Source organism: Heliangelus exortis, chromosome 25, assembly GCF_036169615.1.
Source record: "Heliangelus exortis chromosome 25, bHelExo1.hap1, whole genome shotgun sequence".
Classification (NCBI taxonomy): Eukaryota; Metazoa; Chordata; class Aves; order Apodiformes; family Trochilidae; genus Heliangelus; species Heliangelus exortis.
In genome coordinates, this window is record NC_092446.1 from 2,347,065 (window position 1) to 2,368,215 (window position 21,151).

Sequence of the window (21,151 nt, forward strand, 5' to 3'; positions counted from 1 at the left end):
AGAGGGGAGATTGAGATGAGATTTGAGTTAGAAATTCTTTGGGGTGAGGGTGCTGAGCCCCTGGGTGCCCCCAGAAGCTGTGGCTGCCCCATCCCTGGCAGTGTCCAAGGTTGGATGGGGCTTGGAGCACCCTGGGCTGGTGGGAGGTGTCCCTGCCCATGGCAGGGGTGGCACTGGGTGGTCCCTTCCAACCCCAAGCGTTCCGTGATTCTTCTGGAAAGTCCTCAGCTCATTCTGCGGGACATCCCATTACACCCCCAGGTCCTCCCCGCACCCCCGCCCCTGGGCTCTCCCGCACCCGTTGCGGGCGGGGCCGCTGCCGTGTGGCCAATGGGCGGGGGGGGGCGCGGCCGGCGGGGCCGCCGCATTTATCGCCCGGGCCGGGCCGGGCCAGGGAGCGGCGGAGCCGGGACTGGGAGAGGGACCAGAACCGGGGAATGGAGCGGGCGGTGGGGATAGGGACCGCGACCGGGTCAGGGTCGGCGCTGGCCACCTCGCTGGCCGAGGGGCTGATCAAATCCCCGCGGCCGCTGATGAAGAAGCAGGCGGTGAAGAGGCACCACCACAAACATAACCTCAAGCACCGCTACGAGTTCCTGGAAACGCTGGGGAAGGGCACCTACGGGAAGGTGAAGAAAGCCCGGGAGCGCTCCGGCAAGCTGGTAAGGACTCCCCAGCTCTATCGTCACCCTGAGCATCCCTCCCCCTGTTCTCAGCAGCACAGCCGCTGTGTCCCCCCCTCCCCGCCCCTGCGCATCCTTCCATCTCATCTCCCCTCTCGCCCCGGTTCATCTCCCCCGTAGCTCCCATGCATTCCCGGCTCTGCTGCATCCCGCTCCCCTCGCCCCAGTCCATCCCCGCCGGCCCCGGCTCTCCCCAGTGGGTAACTGGGAAGGTTCAAGCCTCTCCCGGTCTCTCTCTGGCTCTATGGGCCCCGTGCCGCAAGCCTCGGAGGGGTCTCTCATCCCTTCCCAGCCCCTGGGGGATGGGGATTGAGCTCCCCTCGCCCACTTGACCCCGTCGGGCTTCCTGGTGCAAGGAGCCCGCAGGTATCCGGCAGCGAAGAGCAAACATCGCACTTGAGTCTGAAGGGTTTTTCCCTTCCTCTTGCCCTGCTTGCTTTTGCCGGCTGGCTCTGGCAGCAGTGTGCGACAAAATCGAGACGTCCCCCCCTCCTCCGCCCTCCTCTTAGCCCTGAGTGTCTGATTAAAGTCGTGACTCACTCAACACCTCGGTCCCTCTGAACCGAGAGGCTCCACGCAGCGTGGGGCTTGACCCAGGGTAAAGCGAGGTGGGGGACCCCGGGAAAGTGGGGTGCAGCTGCCCGGGCAGCCCTGACCTTTAGGACTCTGCAAAGCTCCTAAAAACAAAACCGAACGTGATCTCCCTGCCCCTGTGCAGCCCCGAGCACCCTGCGGGGGTGGGGTGGGACCCACTTGCGCACCCACGCGTGGGGGGTGAGGGTCCCACTGCGAGGATGGGCCCGGCGAGGGCCTCTGAACAGATCAGAGGGTGAGATTGGATCATTAACGAGCCAGAGGCTTGTCAAGGAAAACAACTGTAAATCTGAGAGGTTTCCTTGTGTAACGCGACAGCTCTTAATTAAGTCAGATCTCCCATTTCTCCATTAGCCTATCTGATCCTCAGGAAGCTGCTATTTTGCTGCATAATCAGGGCCCTGAAATGCAGCTTCCACCCACAGAGCTAGAAGGCTCCCTCCCCTCGGGATGGGTGAGAAGAGTTGGATTTCCCTGTCTGCATCCAGCAAAGCTTGTGCAAGGAATCTCTGAGCTGCCCGAACCATCACCTGCCTCTGGAAGCCCCTTTGGACAGGGGCTGTTTGTCTGGCAGCGTTGCTCTATTATAATGTAAATTAAATACACAGCCCAATGACTCCCTAATAAGTGCTGGAGATAGTCAAAGGCTGGACTAACTAGTACCTTAACCAGCTGGCAGCCTAGGAACGGGAGGTTTAACCACAAATCTCTCCTCTTCCCACAAATTCTTTCTTGTTAGCGCTCAGCATTTCCGGACCTGGTTAATCTGCAGGTTTACCCTGAGCTGGGTGGTTATTTGCTCCTTCTCTCGGTGGCTTTCACTTCCTAAAAACCCAGCTGTGAGAGCAGTTCTGCTGCCTCTCTCCTCACCCCTCCTGGGCCGTGCAGAACCGGTACCGGCTGAGGCTGCAAAGCTGGAGCTGCTCCATGCCTGGGTTTTGCCTCTGGCTAATCAGAAACTGCCTCTCTCAGATGTACCGAATATCGAAACACCTCGTTTTACTGCCTGGCCTTTTTTTTTTTTTTTTTCTTTTTTTTTTCCCTCTCTGAATTTTAAGCAACATTCTTGGACTTAACTCAGAGCAAGGTGTGTCTGACCAGGAAAGACCAGGCTCCTACAGCTGAAGGGTTTTTGGGGGACTTTAGTGAACATTTTTTGTCTGGAAAAAACCCAAACCAAACCCAAACCACCTTGTTTTCTGGTTAGAAATAATTCCCAGTGAAATGTGCTCATGGTTTTGCTGGGTACTGCTGCCAGTCCCCTTCCCAGCCTTTGGAAAATTATGTCCCTGAAATATACCAAGAAGCTGCTGGGGACAGAATTTCTGGTTATTTTCCTTTTTTCCCCTGCATCTTTTGGTTGAAAGATTGAGCACTGTGTTGCCTTGATGGTGCAGACTGGTTCCTGCACCTGTTGGCAGGGCAGCATTTGGGGCTTTTCTCGTTTTGTTTTTTTTTTTCCTTCCAGCCTGGTGTTTCTCCCAGCCTGGTTCCCAAGCCCTGGCGTGCAGCCAAGGCAAATAAAAAGTGGGACCTCCTGTGGGACTTGCTGGTGGTGCTGGAAAGGTATCTGTGGGCTTGCCTGGTGTCAGGGGAAAAGCAGCACCTGGAATATTCCAAAGCTGCTGAAGTTCTTTTGATCTCCAGTAAAGGGTGAACCCTGGTCTCTTCCGTAGTGGGTTGTGATCCATATTCCATGGAGCATGAAATGCTGCACTTGTGATCTGGAACAACTTCTGAAGTGCTGCCTGGGGTTGTAGCTTAATGCATCTTTCAGCAGCTGCTGAAAATACCTGTTCTGACCCCAAAAAACCTTTTAATTAAAGCTTTTTTGACTTGGAAAGTACTCTTGAGTTTTCCAGGCTCTTGCAGCAGGACTTCTTGGGGTTGTTTCCTGCTGGAGATTCTTTTCCTGGCACTGATGGTTGGGGACAGTGTGTAGGCTGTAGCAGTGTCTGTCCCTCTCTCCAGGGTCTCTGGGCATGGCCCCTTCTGCTTCCAGGGCAGATTCTCTACTCTCAGGGTAGAGGAAGTTTTGGGTAAAGGAAAATAAAGGGTAAGTTTTGGGGAAAGGAAATTTTGGAACTCAACTGCTCCTAAGCACCCCTGGGGAGGGCTGGGATGACCAAGGGATTAACCAGGTCCATCACCCCTCCCTGAGGAGCTGGTTCAAGGCTTTGCTGTAGGAGCTGTGGACCCTGCCAGCTCCATGTCCTCGATGTCCCCAACCCGTTACACAGGGGAGGAGAGCCCTGGGGGCTCTAACACCTCCCCAGCCCCACTCACTGCCCCAGAAATGACTTCATCTGCCTGGGAGGACACTGGCTGGGAGGCAGGGGAGTTTTCCAGCACTGCTGGATACACCCCCTGGCATCTCCCAAGGCTTCCTGTGCTGGCAGCCTGGAGCCACTTTGTCTTTTTATGGTTGCTGGATCTTGCCCTGAGCCCTGGCTCAGCAGTGTGTGTGTGGGAGCATCTGGGTCAGCAGGTAAATCCTCTGCATCCAGCCCAAAATGCTGAGGTGGTTGGGCTGGATGTTGAGCTGTAGGTGGGGGGGAGATGAAAGGAGTGAGTCAAGAGGAATTTGGGAGGGCAGGAGCAGGTTGAGTTGCTTCAGAAAGGCTTTAACTGCATCGCAGTGGGGGTCGGGTAATAGGGGGCTGGAGACAAAAAAAAAAAAAAAAAAAAAATCCAAACAACAAAAAAATGGTTAAAGTTTAACTTGTTAACCTAGCACAAAGGTCAAGGGAAAGAATACCTGGCTTTTGAGAAGCTGTTAAGCACTTTCAGTATTGCTTTGTACAGAAACTTGGGCCTGGGTTATTGAACTTCCCTTGGCCAGAGTCCACTCTGCTTGGTTGCTTCAAACCCTGGGGCTGGTGCAGGCTCCTCCAGGGCACAGGGAACAACCCCTGCCCTGGCCACTACTGGCCTGAAGTGGCCCAGTGTGACAAAGATGTGCTCTGGGGGGACAAAGGGACCTTCCTGGCCACCTCTCACATGCCCTTAAAAAATTGGCACGTGAAGACACTGAAGTGGCTGCTTTAGGATGTGGTGGGAGCTGTGAACCTGCTCTGGGGGTTTTGCTGGAGTGAGGATCCCACAAAAGCAGTGGGACATGAGGCTGAGCACCCAGCCCAAGGCAGAGGAGGGTCCCTGGGTGCTGCAGCTGGGGCTGTGGGGGTCCCTGGCCCCTCTCCCTGTTGCTGGGAGACGGGTGTGGGGGTCCCTTTACAGGATTAATGCTGTTCTGCATTCTTCTCCAGCACAAAAAAAGAGGTTCTGCTGGATTCAGTTGTAAATTCAACCCTAGGAGCACTTTGTCTCTCCCCAGCCCCTTTGAAAAAGGATTAGAAGGGGTCTATTCTCCAGCACTTACTCTTCTTTCTCCTCCCCTTTCAATTTCCTTGTCGGGGATAACTTGAAAACCCCAGCGAAAGCCTGGAAAGTGGCTCAGCATCCTCTGCCTGGAGCAGAGTCCTGTGCCTGGCAGGGATCTACCCTTTAAAACCAAACTTTCTCTTGGTAATCAGCTTCTGGCAAGGAGTATTTGCAAGGAAAACAAAACCTGTTTGCTTTTTTTCTTTTTTTCTTTTTTTTTTTTTTTTTCATTTTCACGACCCCAAGAAGATGTTGCTGCTGTTATCTTGGAAGTCAAGTGTGCACAGGTCACATTCCTGCCTCTGGCTGGCAGAGGTCCAGCTGTAGCCTGGGACACAATTCCTGTAAACCATGGCACACAGATGAGGAGCAGGGCTGTGCTACCTGCAAGAGGAGGCTTGAGGAGCTCCTCTGGTAGCGGAATTCCCTCGAGAAGAGCCAGGGAGAAGCTTTTCCCTTGTGCACAGCAACAGGACTTGAAAAGTATAAAAAAAATAATGGATAAAGCTCTCGTTATTGGTGTTTTTCCAGGGAGCTGTGCAGCCATGGCTCTTGGATGCCCAAGAGGAGAAGCTGGGTCATGGATCTCTTGCTTGTGAGCCCCTTCCCAAGGGAGCATGAGGGTTTTTTTTGCTCTGCAGGAAACTTGGGGCAGCTGTGAGACTTTCTGTGCCTGTTCTCATCCTCAGGTGGCCATCAAATCAATCCGGAAAGACAAAATCAAGGATGAGCAGGACCTTGTCCATATCCGGAGAGAGATTGAGATCATGTCCTCCCTTAACCACCCCCACATCATTGCTGTCCATGAAGGTGAGCCCTCTTTTTCCCTTCTTCCTTCTTTTCCCTTCTTCCTTCTTTTCCCTTCTTCCTTCTTTTCCCTTCTTCCTTCTTTTCCCTTCTTCCTCCTTTTCCCTTCTTCCTCCTTTTCCCTTCTTCCTCCTTTTCCCTTCTTCCTCCTTTTCCCTTCTTCCTCCTTTTCCCTTCTTCCTCCTTTTCCCTTCTTCCTCCTTTTCCCTTCTTCCTCCTTTTCCCTTCTTCCTCCTTTTCCCTTCTTCCTCCTTTTCCCTTCTTCCTCCTTTTCCCTTCTTCCTCCTTTTCCCTTCTTCCTCCTTTTCCCTTCTTCCTCCTTTTCCCTTCTTCCTCCTTTTCCCTTCTTCCTCCTTTTCCCTTCTTCCTCCTTTTCCCTTCTTCCTCCTTTTCCCTTCTTCCTCCTTTTCCCTTCTTCCTCCTTTTCCCTTCTTCCTCCTTTTCCCTTCTTCCTCCTTTTCCCTTCTTCCTCCTTTTCCCTTCTTCCTCCTTTTCCCTTCTTCCTCCTTTTCCCTTCTTCCTCCTTTTCCCTTCTTCCTCCTTTTCCCTTCTTCCTCCTTTTCCCTTCTTCCTCCTTTTCCCTTCTTCCTCCTTTTCCCTTCTTCCTCCTTTTCCCTTCTTCCTCCTTTTCCCTTCTTCCTCCTTTTCCCTTCTTCCTCCTTTTCCCTTCTTCCTCCTTTTCCCTTCTTCCTCCTTTTCCCTTCTTCCTCCTTTTCCCTTCTTCCTCCTTTTCCCTTCTTCCTCCTTTTCCCTTCTTCCTCCTTTTCCCTTCTTCCTCCTTTTCCCTTCTTCCTCCTTTTCCCTTCTTCCTCCTTTTCCCTTCTTCCTCCTTTTCCCTTCTTCCTCCTTTTCCCTTCTTCCTCCTTTTCCCTTCTTCCTCCTTTTCCCTTCTTCCTCCTTTTCCCTTCTTCCTCCTTTTCCCTTCTTCCTCCTTTTCCCTCTTTCCCTTCCTCTCCCACAGCCTCCCAGTGTCTCAGATGCTGCCAGGCTGGGGGTACCCCCTGTGTACAGGGAAAATACCTGCTCCAGAAATAGCTGCTTCCCATCTCATCCCCTCCTCTCCTACCTGGAGAGGGAAACCAGCTCCAAAATTTGTATTTGGCTTCTGAGGCTGGAAGGGAGGTTGGTGGCCAGGATCCCCTGGGAAGCTCAGTGTGATGTCAGTTGCTGGTAGAGCTGGGAATCTCTGGCTCTACTCTCAGCCTGGGGCTGGAGCTAATCTCACACTTGATTCCTCTCTTTTTCCTGCCCCGGGGCACAGGAAAAAGCAAACCACAGGGTGCTGGGAGAGCTCCTGGTGCTGCTGGGCTCAGGTTAGGGCTGGGCTTTGCTCCCAGGGTATCAGGACACCAGCAGCCAAAGAGGGATTCCTCAAGTTCTCACTACCACCAGGCTCCAAGCAAACTTCCAGCTGGATCAGGCTTTGCTTAAACACCAAATCCTGGCTGCAAACCCGGTGTGCCCCGTGCTTTTCCTGGGGGTTGGCTCTGCTGGGGTTCATTGCCCCGGGGCCAGCATGTGGCTGGTGCCTGGTTCTTGCTGCCTGGCTGCTGTATGTGAGGTATCCAGAGTCCTTTTGTCCTCTAAACAAAAGCCAGTGGGTTGGCAGTTCTTACCCTGCCCTGTTTGCAAGGACTGAGTCACCCTGACTGCTGGAATTCAGAAATACTGAGGGAGCTTTCTGCAAACAGGGAGAAAACCCTTCACCTCTTGGCTTCAGCTGGAGCCTTGCTGGGAGCAACGGGAACTTGCAGAAAGGCTGTGCCAGAGGGAGCTCCCTCACCTTCTCCCTTGGCAGGGCTCAATCTTAGCAAAAAACCCCGAGTGTCCCTGTCACCTTCTGGCTGAGAAAGAGCAGAGCCCTTTCTCCTGTGCCTGCAGACACTGCCTGCCCAGCTGTCCTGCTGGCACTGTGGGACACGGGTGGCAATGATGTGGGTGGGGGTGATGTCCCCCACCATCCTGCAGGTAAATCAAACACCCTTTTTGTTTGTTTTTCTTTTGCAAAACACACCCAGGGCATGGGCAAAACACACCCAGTGTGTTAGGGTCAGTCAGGGCTCTGCCTGCTCCTTAAAAGCCACGTGCAAATCAGATCACAGAATCAGCCAGGTTGGAAAGAACCTCTGGGATCATCAAATCCAACCCTTGGTCCACTCCCCCCGTGGTTCCCAGCCCATGGCACGGAGTGTCACACCCAGACTCTGCTTAAAAACCTCCAGGGATGGAGAGTCCCCCCCCTCCCTGGGCAGCCCATTCCAATGCCTGATCACCCTCTCTGTAAGGAATTTCTTCCTCATATCCAACCTAACCATTCCCTGGCAGAACTTAAGCCCCATGCAGCCCATTCCAATGCCTCAGCACCCTCTGTAAGGAATTTCTTCCTCATATCCAACCTAACCCTCCCCTGGCAGAACTTAAGCCCCATGCAGCCCATTCCAATGCCTGATCACCCTTTCTGTAAGGAATTTCTTCCTCATATCCAACCTAACCCTCCCCTGGCAGAACTTAAGCCCCATTCCCTCATCTGACTGATGGATGCTTAGGAGCAGAGCCCGACCCCTCCCAGTGGCTCCAACCTCCTCGAACACCCCTTCTCTCTCCCAGCATCCCTTCTAACACCTCGGGGCTTCCTTCTCTCCTCCCTGCAGTGTTTGAGAACAGCAGCAAAATCGTCATCGTGATGGAGTTTGCCAGCAGGGGGGATCTGTACGACTACATCAGCGAGAGGCAGCGGCTGAGCGAGCAGGAGGCTCGGCACTTCTTCCGCCAGGTGGTTTCTGCTGTCTACTACTGCCACAAGGTGGGTGACATCCTGCTTCCCAAGGGATTTGGCCCACGGGATGGATCCATGTCAGGGTTTAACACTGGCCCGGCAATTAAACCGAGTGACAGATGCTCTCTGTTAACCTCTCTCTCTCTCTCTCTCTCCTCCTTGGTAAAGGAAGGAGAGAGAATAAGGGAGAGAGATTGATGGGCTGGGAACTAAACTACACAGCTTTAATGGAAGAGGAATGAGAAATAGGAAAAGTTATTAAATATATACAAATATACAGGAAAATTGATCATAGAATTATGGAATTGTAGAATTGGCTGGGCTGGAAGGGACCTCAGAGCTCATCAAGTCCAACCCTTGCTCCACTCCCCCCGTGGTTCCCAGCCCATGGCACTGAGTGCCACATCCAGGCTCTTTTGAAATATCTCCAGGGATGGAGAATCCACTACTTCCCATGTTCCTTTCCCCCTTTTCCCCCCTCACATCACTCTCCCATCCCCACTGAGGCTGCAGGGCAGCCTTGGGAAAGTCCAGGCTGGAATCCTGGGGTCAGGAGCAGTTGGGAGCTGGAGGCAGAACACACAGATCCAGGCTGGGATGGATCAGGAGCACAGGCAGAGGAAGGGATGGAATCCTCCCAGGATGCTGAAGGAAACAGGGAATGGGTGAAGGAAGGGAACCCATGCCAGGATGTGGTTTCCAGCCTGTCCCCATCCAGGGCTGTTTCCTGCTCCTGTAGCTGCTCTCACCACGTCCTGGCTGTGTGTGCCTGTACTTTCTCTTCCTCAGACAAACTTTAGACTAAACCCCAGCCCTCCCTTCCCTCCCACAGAATGGGATCGTTCACAGGGACCTGAAGCTGGAGAACATCCTGCTGGATGCAAATGGGAACATCAAGGTGAGAGCCTGGCACTGCCTGGCAGTGCTGGGGGGGTCACCCAGCAGAGGGGGCTGAGGGATCCTGCCCCGTGGGGATGGCTGTGGGCACCAGGGTGTTGTGTCCTGGGTGTCCCCAGGGCACTGTGGATCTCAGGAAGCTCCGGGACCCCTGGCCTGGCTGCTGTTTGCCCAGGAGATGGGGAGCCAGGAGGGTGCCTGTCCCTGGGTCCTGTTATCTGCCCCGGGGCAGAGCCTCAGCACTGCCAATTAAAGCCATAATGTGTACGTGCCTGCTGATAAGAGGGCAAAGTCTGAGTGCTGAGCTCAGAGCAAGAGCAAGCAAAAAAAAAAGGCTTTTCCAGTCCAAATCCCAGTCCCTGAACATCCAGGGAGGGTTCTGCTGGCCCTGAGTGATGCTGCAGCCACCCAGGGAGGAAGGGAACTGCCAGGGGGAGCTGAAGGGGCTGTGGGGGATGATGGAAGGGTTGCAGGGATTGATGAACAGGTTGTGAGGCTTTATCCCTCTCCCCAAGGAGTGATTTTTGCAGCTGGGAGCCTGCAGGGACTGTGCCTTCTTCTGGCTGAGGGTGCAATGAGGATGCTGGGTGCCAGTGCAGGGAGGAGCAGAGGGACTGAGGCAACCTGGGGTGCTGGGAATGAGCTGGAGGAGAGCCCAGCAGCTCTCCCTAAAGCCACAGCCTCCTCCAGCATGTTGGTGACGGGCTGGAGGCACAGAGCCATTGGGAAGAGCTTCCTGGAAGGGGAGGAGGAGCAGGAGCAGCCTCGGGGGTGGGAGCTGCTCCTCGGGGGAGGCTGAGGGCACCCAGGAGCAGGGTGCTAAGGGCAGCCCTGGTTTCAGGCAAGCTTTGGGTGGGAGGGTTTTGAGTGGCAATGCTGCCCCACCTGCAGAGGGGAACTGCAGCCTAATGACAGCTGTAAATGTCTCTCCAGATCGCAGACTTTGGCCTCTCCAACGTTTACCAGCAGGACAAGCTCCTGCAGACCTACTGTGGCAGCCCCCTCTATGCATCCCCTGAGATCATCAATGGGAGGCCCTACAAGGGCCCAGAGGTGGGTTTAGGGGTGGGGGTGACTCTTCCTGCTTCCTCTCTTAGATTTGGGTGAGCAGTGGGTGCTGTTTTCCCAGCAGAGCATCATGGGCAGAGCCTTGCCTGCTTCCCTGCCTGCTTCCCTGCCTGCTTCCCTGCCTGCTTCCCTGCCTGCTTCCCTGCCTGCTTCCCTGCCTGCTTCCCTGCCTGCTTCCCTGCCTGCTTCCCTGCCTGCTTCCCTGCCTGTTTCCCTGCCTGTTTCCCTGCCTGTTTCCCTGCCTGTTCCCTTGCCTCTCTGCTTTGGGGTAGCAGATCCCCCAATGCCTGATGCCACACATGATGGATGCATGACCTGCCCGGTGCTCCCTTCTCCCCCCCAGCCTCTGCCACCCCAGGAGCTGCTGCTGAGGCTCTGTTGGGTGGTTCCTGCCCAGCTGGGGTGGGTGCTGGTGTTCCCTGGTCCTGGTCCCTTCCCCTCTAGGCTCATCTCTTCCTCTGGCAGGTGGACAGCTGGTCCCTGGGTGTTCTCCTCTACATCCTGGTCCATGGCACGATGCCTTTTGATGGCCACGACTACAAGACTCTGGTCAAACAGATCACAAACGGGGACTACAGGGAGCCCACGAAGCTTTCGGGTAAGCAGCCCCCCCACCAGCCTGCGTGTCTCCCTGGGGGAGAGGCAAGGGGGGAGGAGGAGAGGCAAGGGGGGAGGAGGAGAGGCAAGGGGGGAGGAGGAGAGGCAAGGGGGGAGGAGGAGAGGCAAGGGGGGAGGAGGAGAGGCAAGGGGGGAGGAGGAGAGGCAAGGGGGGAGGCAGGGAGGTGGCAAGGGAGGAGGGAGGGAAACAGGCAGGGAAGGAAGCAAGGACAAAGGCCCCCAGGGAGACATGCCTGACACCTCCCTCTTCCCCAGATGCCTGTGGGCTGATCCGCTGGATGCTGATGGTGAACCCCGAGCGCCGTGCCACCATCGAGGACATTGCCACCCACTGGTGGGTGAACTGGGGCTACAAAGTGCCACTTGGGGAGCAAGAGCTGCTGAGGGAGACCGAGTCCCCCATGGCCACGGTGGCAGAGTGGCTTCGCCGTTCCTCCCGACCCCTCCTGGAGAACGGCTCCAAGGTGAGATGCTTCCTGAAGCAGCACATCCCCGGCGTCACCCTGGAGAGGCAACGCTCCCTCAAGAAGTCCAAGAAGGAGAACGACGTCTCCCAGGTGCTGCAGGAGGTGGCCCTGGCCCCGGAGAATCCCTCCAAGTCCATCCTCAAGAGGCCCAAGGGTATCTTGAAGAAGAGAAACTCCTGTGAGCAGAAGGTGCCCGGCCCCGGCCCCCCGCCTGTGGTGCCCGTGGGAGAGGCGAGGGGGGAGGACGGGGCTGTGGGTGCTCTGGGTCTCCCCCAGGTCCTGTCCCCCGGGATTCTGCCTCGCAGTGGAGATGCTGGAGCCGTGCCCACGGCTGCACCCAAGAAGGGAATCCTGAAAAAGCCCCCAGCGAGGGAGTCAGGGTACTACTCATCCCTGGAATGCTGCGAATCCGGGGATGTCCTGGACGCGGGAAGCTTGGACCTCGATGGGAGCGTTTTTCCTGACCCCCCCTCCCCAGAGCAGGGTCCCCAGGGACTCCCTGCCCGCCGCAAAGGCATCCTGAAGCACAACAGCAAATACTCCTCCAGCAGCACCGAGCCAGAGAACCCCCCCGGGCAGGGCTTGGGGGGCTTCAGCGAGGTGACCCTGCCCCAGGTGCCCCGTGCCCACCCGTCCAGCGCTGTCAGCGAGGACAGCATCCTCTCCACGGAGTCCTTTGACCAGCTCGACCTGCCCACCCGTGTGCCCCACGGGGGTGGGGGCATGAGGGGCTGTGTCTCTGCTGACAGCCTGCTGCGGCTGGAAGAGGAGGAGGAGGTGGAGGAAGGGCGCAGGCTGCGCCGCTGGACTGTCACCCACTGCCGGAGCCCTCTGGCTGAGAGCAGCTTGTCCCTGGCTGGCTGTGACAATGTCACCGAGGTCCATCGATGTGCCATGGCCATTGGCATGAAGCTGAGCTGAGGGTTTCTCCTGCCAGGGCTTCCTTGGGTGGGGGGAAGGGTCCCTGTTGGGGAGGGGGCTGAGCCCTCCCTGTCCCGGTGCTGCTGAGCCACATTCCATGTATTTATTTTCCAGCCTTGTGCCCCGTGGGAGGGGGGGGGAGCGTGGGTGTGGGAGCTGTGGTGGCTGTGGGGTGTTGGGATGCCCTGGGGCTAGGACATTAAATGGACCAAAGCCCCCAGTGATCCCTCCACCACCCCCATGGGGGGTCCTGGAGGCTCCTCTGCCATCCCTCCCTCATCTCAATCTCATGGGGGGAATCCAAGGAGGGGATGGGGAGATATTTGTTGTTTTTTCTTTGCACTGTTTGGGTTTTTGGTTTTTTTTTTTTTTTGGCTGCACAAGGTAACAGACGGGGCAGGTGATATACCTCAAACAAGCTGGAGATGTAGCAGGGTGCTGGGGAGGGGCTGAAAGGTGCTGCCCTGGCCAGTGGGCGAGTAATAGGGTCCAAACCACCCAGGCCTCAGCTCTTCCCTCAAGCACTGAGAAACCCAACTGACCAAAACCCCAGTCTGAGAATATGCTCTGAAGCCAACATCTTTTTTTCTAGGGTTTTTTTTTTTCTTTTTTTTTTTTTTTCTATTTTTTCCCCAGTGTTGAAAGGAGGAAAAGAGAAAAAAAAAAAGTGCCTTTGCTCAGGCACCGCTTCTTTATTTATTGCCTTTGTCCGACTTGATGTAAAACTCCAGCAGCATGGGACGTGTGGGGCTCTGGAATGGCCTCCTGGATGTTTGTCTTGGGGGGGTGGAGGTGTCTGTGCTGTTGTCTCCTGTGCTGCACATTGAAGCTCGGTTGCACTATTGCCCTGTGTCTGCTGGCCCTTTCCCTTCTCCAAGGGTCTGTGGTTTCTTTCCTCTCCTTCCTACAAACTGGTCTTGAGAAAAAAAAAAAAAAAAAAAAAATTAAATTAAAAGCAAATGGTAGATCTGAATTCTTCTTCTCTTGATTGCTGCAGCCCGGGGGTGCTGGGAGGTGTCCCAGGGCCCAGCCTGGTGGATCCTGGGGCTGCTCCTGGTGGGATGGGGCTGGGTGTGGTGCTGGGCTTTGCTCCAGGACAGGTAAGCACCAGTTGGCTCTGGACACAAGTCCTGTGGGGTTTAACACCTCTGGTCCCTCCAGGGCTTCAGCACTGATGCTGCTGGAGCTCAACCTTCCTCCTTTCCATCCCCTTCCCCCGTTTCCCTTTTCCTCTCCTGCTGGGGCATTAAATCCGGTTTTATTGGTCCAGAAAGCCCTGTAACCATTTCCCTTTGGGTTAATAGATGTTTCAGGTCTCCTCTGTCCCACCGTGGAGAGGCTGAGCCATGTGGGGCAGGGCTGTGTGCCCGGAATGCTGCCCCTCACCTCGGACCCCCCCTCCCCCCGACCCGAGCCGTGGGGGGTCACGCAGGCTCTGCCCCCCGCCGCGCATTCCCCGCATGCTTCCCGCCCCATTAGGAAGTTCTGGAGCTCTTGGAGCTGCTCCGAGGGCATCCAGCTCAGCCAGGGCAAAGTCCTGGGGCTGCCGAGGTGAGCTGAGGGAATGCAGCACCCATGGGGAGGGAGATACGGAGCATCCCAAGGTGGGGGGGGGGGGGGTCAGGGTGGGCTGAGGTTTGTGACAGCCACCGAGGAACAAACCCCTCTTTTTGGGGAAGAGTTTGGTTTGGGGAGCATCCCAGGGGGTTGCAGTCCAGCTTTGTTAATGATTTGCAGGCAAACACTCGCTCCTGATGATTTTGGAGCTGGAGCTGAGCTCTGGCAGCTCTGGGTGGGCACCCTATGGGTGCGAGGCACCCACTGACCCCCTCATCATCCCTGTCCTGCCTGGTGGCACCTGGGGTTTGCAGGGGTTCAGGGGCAGGGTCTTGCTCAGGTGGAGCCTCTGCCCGTCCTGTCCAGGACCACAGGGATGTGCAAGGGTGAGAAAGCCCCTTAGGGCTGGGTGAGGGGCTGAAAGAGGCAGCGCAGCCCCCAGACACCTCGGAGGCGGTGGGAAGGGGCGGCAGAGCCTTTTCCACCCCCCCTGCTCTGTCCATGCTCCTGGCATTCCCCCACCAGCCCTTGGAAACGCTCCTTTCATCCCAGCCCCGATTTCCGCTGCCTCTTTTCCCCCCCTCCCTCCCCCAAAGCAGCAGCTGCCCCCCCGCAGCCGGGGGCTGAGCCCCCTCTTCCCCCCCCCTTTCAGGCCACCACTGTTATTTGCAGCTCTTTTATTCAGCCCTTTCATCCCGAGGATTCCCAAACCCTCTGCTTCCCGCCCACCTCCCAAGCTCCCGGGAGCTGCTTAGCTCAACCCCACTGCCCCCTTCCCCTCCGTGGGTGTTTGGAAGGGGTGAAAGTGACCTCAGTGGCATTTTGCTGAGAAAATGCCATTTTAATTTTCTTTTTTTTTTTAGGGGGGTTGGGGATGTGACTTCCTGGCCGACCTGCTTGCTGCCTTTGTTGCCAGTGCAAGCTGGGGGATTGGAGCTGTTCTCCTGCCAGGCTGGCTTGGGAAATGGGGAGAACCACCCAAAAATGAACTGTTCAGGATGATGTGGTGATGCTGGAGTGCTCAGAGCACAGCCCTGCAGATTTATTCCAGCCTGGTTGGTGCAAGTTTCCCTTATCACTGTCCTGAGGGGGTTTGGGGACAGCCTGGTCCCTTCTTGCTGTTCCTTGGGGTGCTGGTTTCATACTGGGGGCAGCTGGGGTGTCCCCACAGGCTGCACCCCAGGGATTGAAGCTGTGACATTGCCAAAGAGTGGGTAAGGGGATTTTCAGGCATGAAAACAGAGCATTTCCATACGTTTTTCAGTTTGGGGTTGGCATGGCTGTGTCTTGGTGGGTCACTTGCACCCGGGGCATGCTGCACCCTGCATCAACCCAGCCCCAAAACCTGACTCATTTTGGGGAGCCCCATCCCCCTGCAACATTCAGGAGCAGCCCTGGTGCCCTGAGAAAGGGGAGAAAAGGGCATTTTAGGGCTGAGCTGGCTGGAGGAGGGGAAGGCAGCAGATCCTGCACCACTCCCCAGCTGGGGCAGGTTTCCCAGCAGAGGGATCCATCGGGGCTCTGAGTCACCCCGCGGCACCCACTCCTGTCCCAGCTTGTGCTGGGGAGCCCGGATCCACCCAGCCCATATTTGGGGCTCAGAGTGGAGCAGGCTCCAGGGGGAAGGGAGGCGTGATCCTTCCCAAGGGTGGGATGCATGCCTGGGACCCCCAGGGATAACCTGAAGCCACTTGCACCCAACTTAAGGGTGGGTGTGAGCAGCGCAGGGTGCAGTGGCATCACCACCCGTGCGTGCAAGAGCCATCCTCACACGGGTGGGAAGGAGGTGGTGGCAGGGCCACAGCCACCTCCTGGTAGCAGCCACTCCTCACCATGCCCTGGGTGGCTCAAGGAAATGTGGGTGGGCATCCCAGGTGCTCTGGGGTTTTCTTGCCCTGCTGTCACCTCCTTGAGGGCTGTGACTGCGTCTCGCCACTCTTCCTTCCTGTGGAAATCTCCTTTTGTTGGTTTTTTTTTTTTTTCCCCTCATTTTCTTTCTGCTTGAGCATTTTTTGTGTCTGTCTGATGCACCACGGGCCCTGAGCCAACAATATTTCTAAGACATTTTGTCATAACTTTGAGTGCCAGAACAATTAACACAACAAAGTTGAGATGTTTCTTTTGCATGTGATGCTTTCAAAGTAGGGCTTTTTTTTTTTTGCTTTTTTTTTTTTTTTCCTTTTTCTTTTTTCCCCTCTAAGGTTCCTCCATTACTACCTGTTTGATTGCTGGATTTCTTTGAAGATCTGAAGAAGAGAAAACCCCACATGAAAGTCCTCCCATCTTCAATGGCACTTTGCTGAAGCCTGGAGCAGCCGAAAAAGGGGAGCAAGCGGCACCCGCAAACTTTGATCCTGTTTCCCTGGAGCACAAGGAATGGCTCCATGGCATCTGAGACTTCAAACCCTGACCCCATGCCCTGCTGGGGACACAGCTGAGTGCTGTCACCACCCTGAAGCCCCAGCAACCCCTGAAGATGCAGCCACGCTGCTCGGGCTGCTGGAGGAGGCAGCCCATGGGATTTCTCTGAGCTCTGCCCATCCACCACAGAACCACAGAAGCCCGGCCTGGTCTGGGTGGGAAGGGACCTTCAAGATGCTCTCATCTCACCCCCCTGCCATGGTCAGGGACACCTCCCACCAGCCCAGGGTGCTCCAAGCCCCATCCAACCTTCAACACTGCCAGGGATGGGGCAGCCACAGCTTCTCTGGGCATGCTGGGGCTCAGCACACTCTCAATGAAAAATTTCTTCCTAATGTCTAATCTCAATACCCTCTTTGGGTTTAAAATCATTCCCTCTTCATCCCATCACTCCCTCACCTTACAAAAAGTCCCTCCCCAGATTTCCTGGAGCCTCTTCTGGTCCTGGTCTATCCCTACAAGCAGCTCTGCAGCCCTGGGACTGTTTCTCTCTGCAGCAGAGGGGACAGTGGGGGGTGCTGTGCTTTGCAGCTGAGGGACAGTCCAGCCACCTCTTGTCCTGCCCATCATTTGGGGGGGTCACACACCCCATCCTGCCTGCCATGAACTGCTGGGATGGGACAGCCACGCTGCCATCGGGGATCACACAAACACTCTCAGCTTTTTCAAGGCCATCCCACCCAGCTCAGCCCAGCTCAGGTTTGGGGTGAGTACAGCCCATCTTGGGGGTTTGGGGTGAGCACAGCCCATCTTGGGGATTTGGGGTGAGCACAGCCCATCCGGGGGGGCTTGGGATGAACAAAGCCTATCCCGGGGGTTTGGGGTGAGTACAGCCCATCCGGGGGGGTTTGGGGTGAGCACAGCCCATCCCAGGGGTGGGATGAGCAGAGACGGGGTCAGGGGCAGCTGCCATGGGGCACTGAATTCCCTCTCCTGGCTTCTCAACCACTTCAGGTCTATGCAGAGCAGGCCCGGGTGAGCTGAAGAGGAGGATCTCTCTCCTGCAGGGACCCAGGGAACCGGCATCGCTGTCTCCACCGCCGGGCCGGGCCGGGGCTGGTGTCACCCGGCAGGTCGGGGCTGCCAGCGGGCTCGGCAGGTCCTGGGCACACCCAGATGCTGTCTCTTTGCCAGGATGCCAACTCGGCCCTCCCCACCGGAGCCGGCTGAACCGCTTCCTCCGGGTGCAGGTTCTTGCAAAAGCAGGTGAGGCGAGGCAGGAGCTGATTTTCCCCGGGGGGGTCGGGGCTGAGGGCGGCTCGCACGCCGGGCAGTGCCGCTGCGGGGAGTTCCCAGCCGGGATGCAAACCCCTTCCTGACGTGGCGGTGATGTCCCAACCTATGGAAATACCCGGAACAAGAAGCAGGCCCCCTGGCAACGCCGCGGGAGGTCTCTTGGGTAGCTGGGTATTGGCTTTCCCATTTCACACCCCAAGGAACCGGAGTCGCGCAGTTACTTGGGTGCCTAAAGATGCAAAGCGCGTCCTCACCGGATCGGCAGGACTGCCTTGCTTGGCTGGGTACCAGCCTCCCAAATTCGGGACCCACCAGGTCCAGCCCTTTCAAGAAACCCGTCTGGGTGTTTCTTTGCATTCACAGGCAAACAGATGGTTGGGAAAACCTCCCTTCCCTGCAGCTCCCAGCGGTCCCACACTCCCTTCCCGTGTGAGACACAGGACAGGCTCCCTCACAGTGCTGGGCTGGGCAGCCGGGTTGGATGGGGCATGGGACAACCTGGGCTGGTGGGAGGTGTCCCTGCCATGGCAGGGGGCTGGGGCTGGGTGATCTTTAAGGTCCTTTCCAACCCAAACCAGCCCATGATTGGGTGATTCTGTGCCCTGCATCGGTCCATAACACCCTGCCCTCCACAGGACAGCACCAGCCCGGGGGCACAGGGACAGCAGAGCCACCACCAACTCTCCAGGAACCCCCCTGAAACCTCCACCACATTCGACTTGCGAGTCTGGGCAGCCCTTGGGCAGCTACAAAATCAATTATTTTCCTAATCTTATCTAACTGTCTTTTGCTTTCCCTCGTGTACTTTCCCCCCCCTCCCCACACTTTGTAGCCGCCCGACAGCCCCGCTTCCCCCCTCCAGCCCTTCCCTTTGATCCAAGGAAGAAGCAATTGATCCTCCTTATCTTTATTGTGGTGGAGACATTCCCGGCACTGCCCTTAATTAAATTCCTCTTCATTTTCTTCCATAAGCCTTTCTTTCCCCCAACCCCAGACAAGTATTTATTTTTTGAACGTGCAATTAAATTATTGGGTTGGCCATGAGGAGAACGGCAGCCAGATCCACCCGGGCTCTGCTCTCCTGGCTACAGGGGGGAAACTCAGGACTTCCCCCTGCTCTCCCTCCCTGGCTTCTGGGTTCATACAAGCTCTAGGTGGTGCTTTCCACCCCATATGCTTGAGCCTGGGTGGCCAGGGTAGGGAGTTCAGGGCATGGGGGTCTGCAGCCCCTGTGCTGCTGCAGGGCCTGAGACCAACCTGTGGCAGAGGGATGGGGGCAAAGAGTTGTAAACTGAAAGAAGGGAGATATAGGTAATAGGAAGAAATTCTGCTCAATTAGGGTGCCCAGGGTGCCCCCAGAAGCTGTGGCTGCCCCATCCCTGGCAGTGTTGAAGGGTGGATGGAGCTTGGAGCACCCTGGGCTGGTGGGAGTTGTCCCTGGCCACGGGGAAGCAAAGCAAAGCTGCAGGTGAGGGCAGGCAGATGCCTCCCAGCCCTGGTGAGGATGGAGGATGCAGGGTGGGTAACAACAGCAGCCTCCTGCACCCTGCTGCCACCAGCCATGGTGGCATTGCCAGCAGTGATGGTGCCACTGGCATTAGCCACGGTGGCATGGGCACTGGCCACTGCTGTGCCAGGTGAGACCTGAGCAGATCCGATCCGGCTGCTGGCTGTGGCTCTGCACTGCTTTAAGCTTTTCCGCTGGGTAATTTTTCCTCCAGACACTTTGACCTCGGGGGCAGGGAGTATTTTTCATGTAGATCAGTCGAAATTCCCCCGGAGACAGCACAGGAATGCAAAGCATGTTATCCTTGGTACCAGCTCTTTCTTTTTACGGCCTAAGCTTGGCCACGCCGCCGGGGGGGAGGGGATGTCTGGGGTCTCCACCGTCTTTCCCATTGATGACTGCCAACAACATCCCCCCAACGACCCCCCCAAGCCGCCTTCCTCCTCCTTTTTGAGAAAATTACCTCTCTGTGTTGCACCCCTGGGGTTGCAGGACACCTGGGATGTGTCTGTCCTGGGTGGGTGCCTGGGTGAGGGTCTCTGCTCTGGGGTTTGCACAGGGTGAGCAGGGTGGAGGCAGTGCCAGCAGCACCCCAGAAAGGAGGTGAGGACCTCTGTGTCCCTGCATGAGGGAGCAGCCTCATGGTGCTACTCTACTTGGACACCCAGGGAGGTCCTCAGAGCAACAGGGATGCTGCAGGGATATTTTGGGAGATCCACCAGCAGAGCAGAGGGCAGCCAATACATTATTTTATCATCTGTGGCTCATGCAGCTGGAAATCTGACAGCATAACACTAGGGAGATAAATCACTGCCTTGTTCATCCCTATTAAGTGCAATTACCCCTTAGATACCAAAGCAATTTATTATTACCTCTTCCAAGCCCTCAGTGGTGGTGACAGGCAATCACACACACACGGGAGGCAGAGGGAAGGGGCCAGCAGCCCTCACCCCACCCCACAGGGCCCAGGCACCCAGGAGTCCCTTTGGGTGACCATGGGGGAGCAGTTGCTCTACTACAACCCAACCCCAAACGGGGAGCAGAGGGAAAGCAGCAGCTGGAAGCTCTCCAGAGTGGTCCCACCCCACACCCTTGATGCCTCTCTGCTTTTCCCCAGTGTATGTGTGTCCCCCCCTATCCAGAGCAGGGGGCACCAGCTTCTGCCAGCACCCAGAAGGTGCCAAGGAAGGGGTGGCTGAGCCTCAGGGCCATGAGGGTCCCCGTGCCTGGTGACACTGGCTCTTTGTGCCACCCGGGCCCGGGCTGCTCTGCCTTATCCCGCACTCAAAGGGGGATTGGGAGCCCAGCTGCACTTATTACATAAAATGCAATTAGCGACTCGGGCGAGGGAGGCCTGAATGGCATTAAGGAATTCCTCCCGGGCTGACGTCAAAGCTTCACCTCTCCTCCCGCTGCCCGCACAAAGGGGGCTGTTATCCACCCCCCGGGAGGGAATGCGAGTCCTCAGGGAGCCCCGACTCGCACATGCCGTGCGGGAATTGTCCCTGCCACCGGCACAAATGTCACCGGCAGCTCCCTGGCTTTGTGCACAGGATTTTCTGGCTCCCGTTCTCCCCTTTGCCGCCTGTGGGAAGATGCCGGCAGCCCCGGCTTTAACGCTGCTCGTCCGCGGGAGCCCGGGACTGAGGCTGCGGGAGAGCCCGCAGGTTCTGCTGCTCCCCAGGGCTGGATGGAGTGGAAGTGGGAACAGCACAGGCAGCGGGACAGGCAGGTCCAGGACCAGGAGGTACACAGGTCCCCAAATTCCCGCTGCCCGGAGCTCTGCTCCCTGGGCCAGCACCAGGGGTCCTCCAGCCACTGCCAAGGAGGTGACAGGGTCTGAGCGGTGTCAGGACATTATTGTTTTGTTGTGAGTGCCCCAAAGTGTCACCAACTGCTCCTTTACCCCCGGTCAGTGGCTCTCCCGAGGGAGGGGAGGTGACAGCGCTCCTGCATCGTGTCTGCACGCAAAAACCTCTTCTGCTTTGCAGGGGACACAGCGGTGGCTGATGCAGAGCTGCAGCACGCACCTTCTACACGTCTGAGCACCCTGTTGCACCCACCTCCCGCTGCTAAGGGAGCTCGCAGCCCCCCAAAACAAGGTGCTCGCTGCCTGCAGCAGAAATTCCTCCTTTCCCAGCAAAATAAGGCATCCCGGCACAATCCCCCGCCCCTCCTCGCTGCTCCACACCCCCGGGCAGGCCGGGTGATGCAGCCG

General features: G+C 56.7%; 2 protein-coding genes and 1 long non-coding RNA gene across 4 annotated transcripts in view; 2 read left to right on the top strand and 1 right to left on the bottom strand.

Annotated features, from left to right (window-relative positions):
- Positions 1–21,151, bottom strand: part of CDK18 (cyclin dependent kinase 18) — a 193,794-nt gene that overhangs the window by 119,447 nt on the left and 53,196 nt on the right. The window lies entirely within an intron of this gene.
- On the top strand, positions 393–13,185 carry NUAK2 (NUAK family kinase 2). The gene is made up of 7 exons (XM_071768351.1): positions 393–662; positions 5,348–5,468; positions 8,117–8,268; positions 9,074–9,139; positions 10,072–10,191; positions 10,672–10,804; positions 11,080–13,185. Exons 1-7 carry the CDS (start codon positions 438–440, stop codon positions 12,210–12,212), a joined length of 1,950 nt encoding a protein of 649 aa, XP_071624452.1. The 5' UTR covers positions 393–437; the 3' UTR covers positions 12,213–13,185.
- Positions 16,709–18,389, top strand: LOC139807552 (uncharacterized). 2 transcript variants are annotated; one of them, XR_011730607.1, is made up of 3 exons: positions 16,709–16,896; positions 17,145–17,396; positions 18,062–18,389. It is a non-coding gene; the product is annotated as an uncharacterized lncRNA (long non-coding RNA). The 2 variants fall into 2 exon arrangements; XR_011730606.1 differs by having other exon boundaries at positions 17,145–18,389.

Coding starts and splice junctions, on each gene's coding strand:
- NUAK2 (XM_071768351.1), top strand. CDS start 438: ATGGAGCGGGCGGTGGGGATAGGGACCGCGACCGGGTCAGGGTCGGCG. Junction 663..5,347: donor GGGAGCGCTCCGGCAAGCTG/GTAAGGACTCCC, acceptor TCTCATCCTCAG/GTGGCCATCAAATCAATCCG. Junction 5,469..8,116: donor CATCATTGCTGTCCATGAAG/GTGAGCCCTCTT, acceptor TCCTCCCTGCAG/TGTTTGAGAACAGCAGCAAA.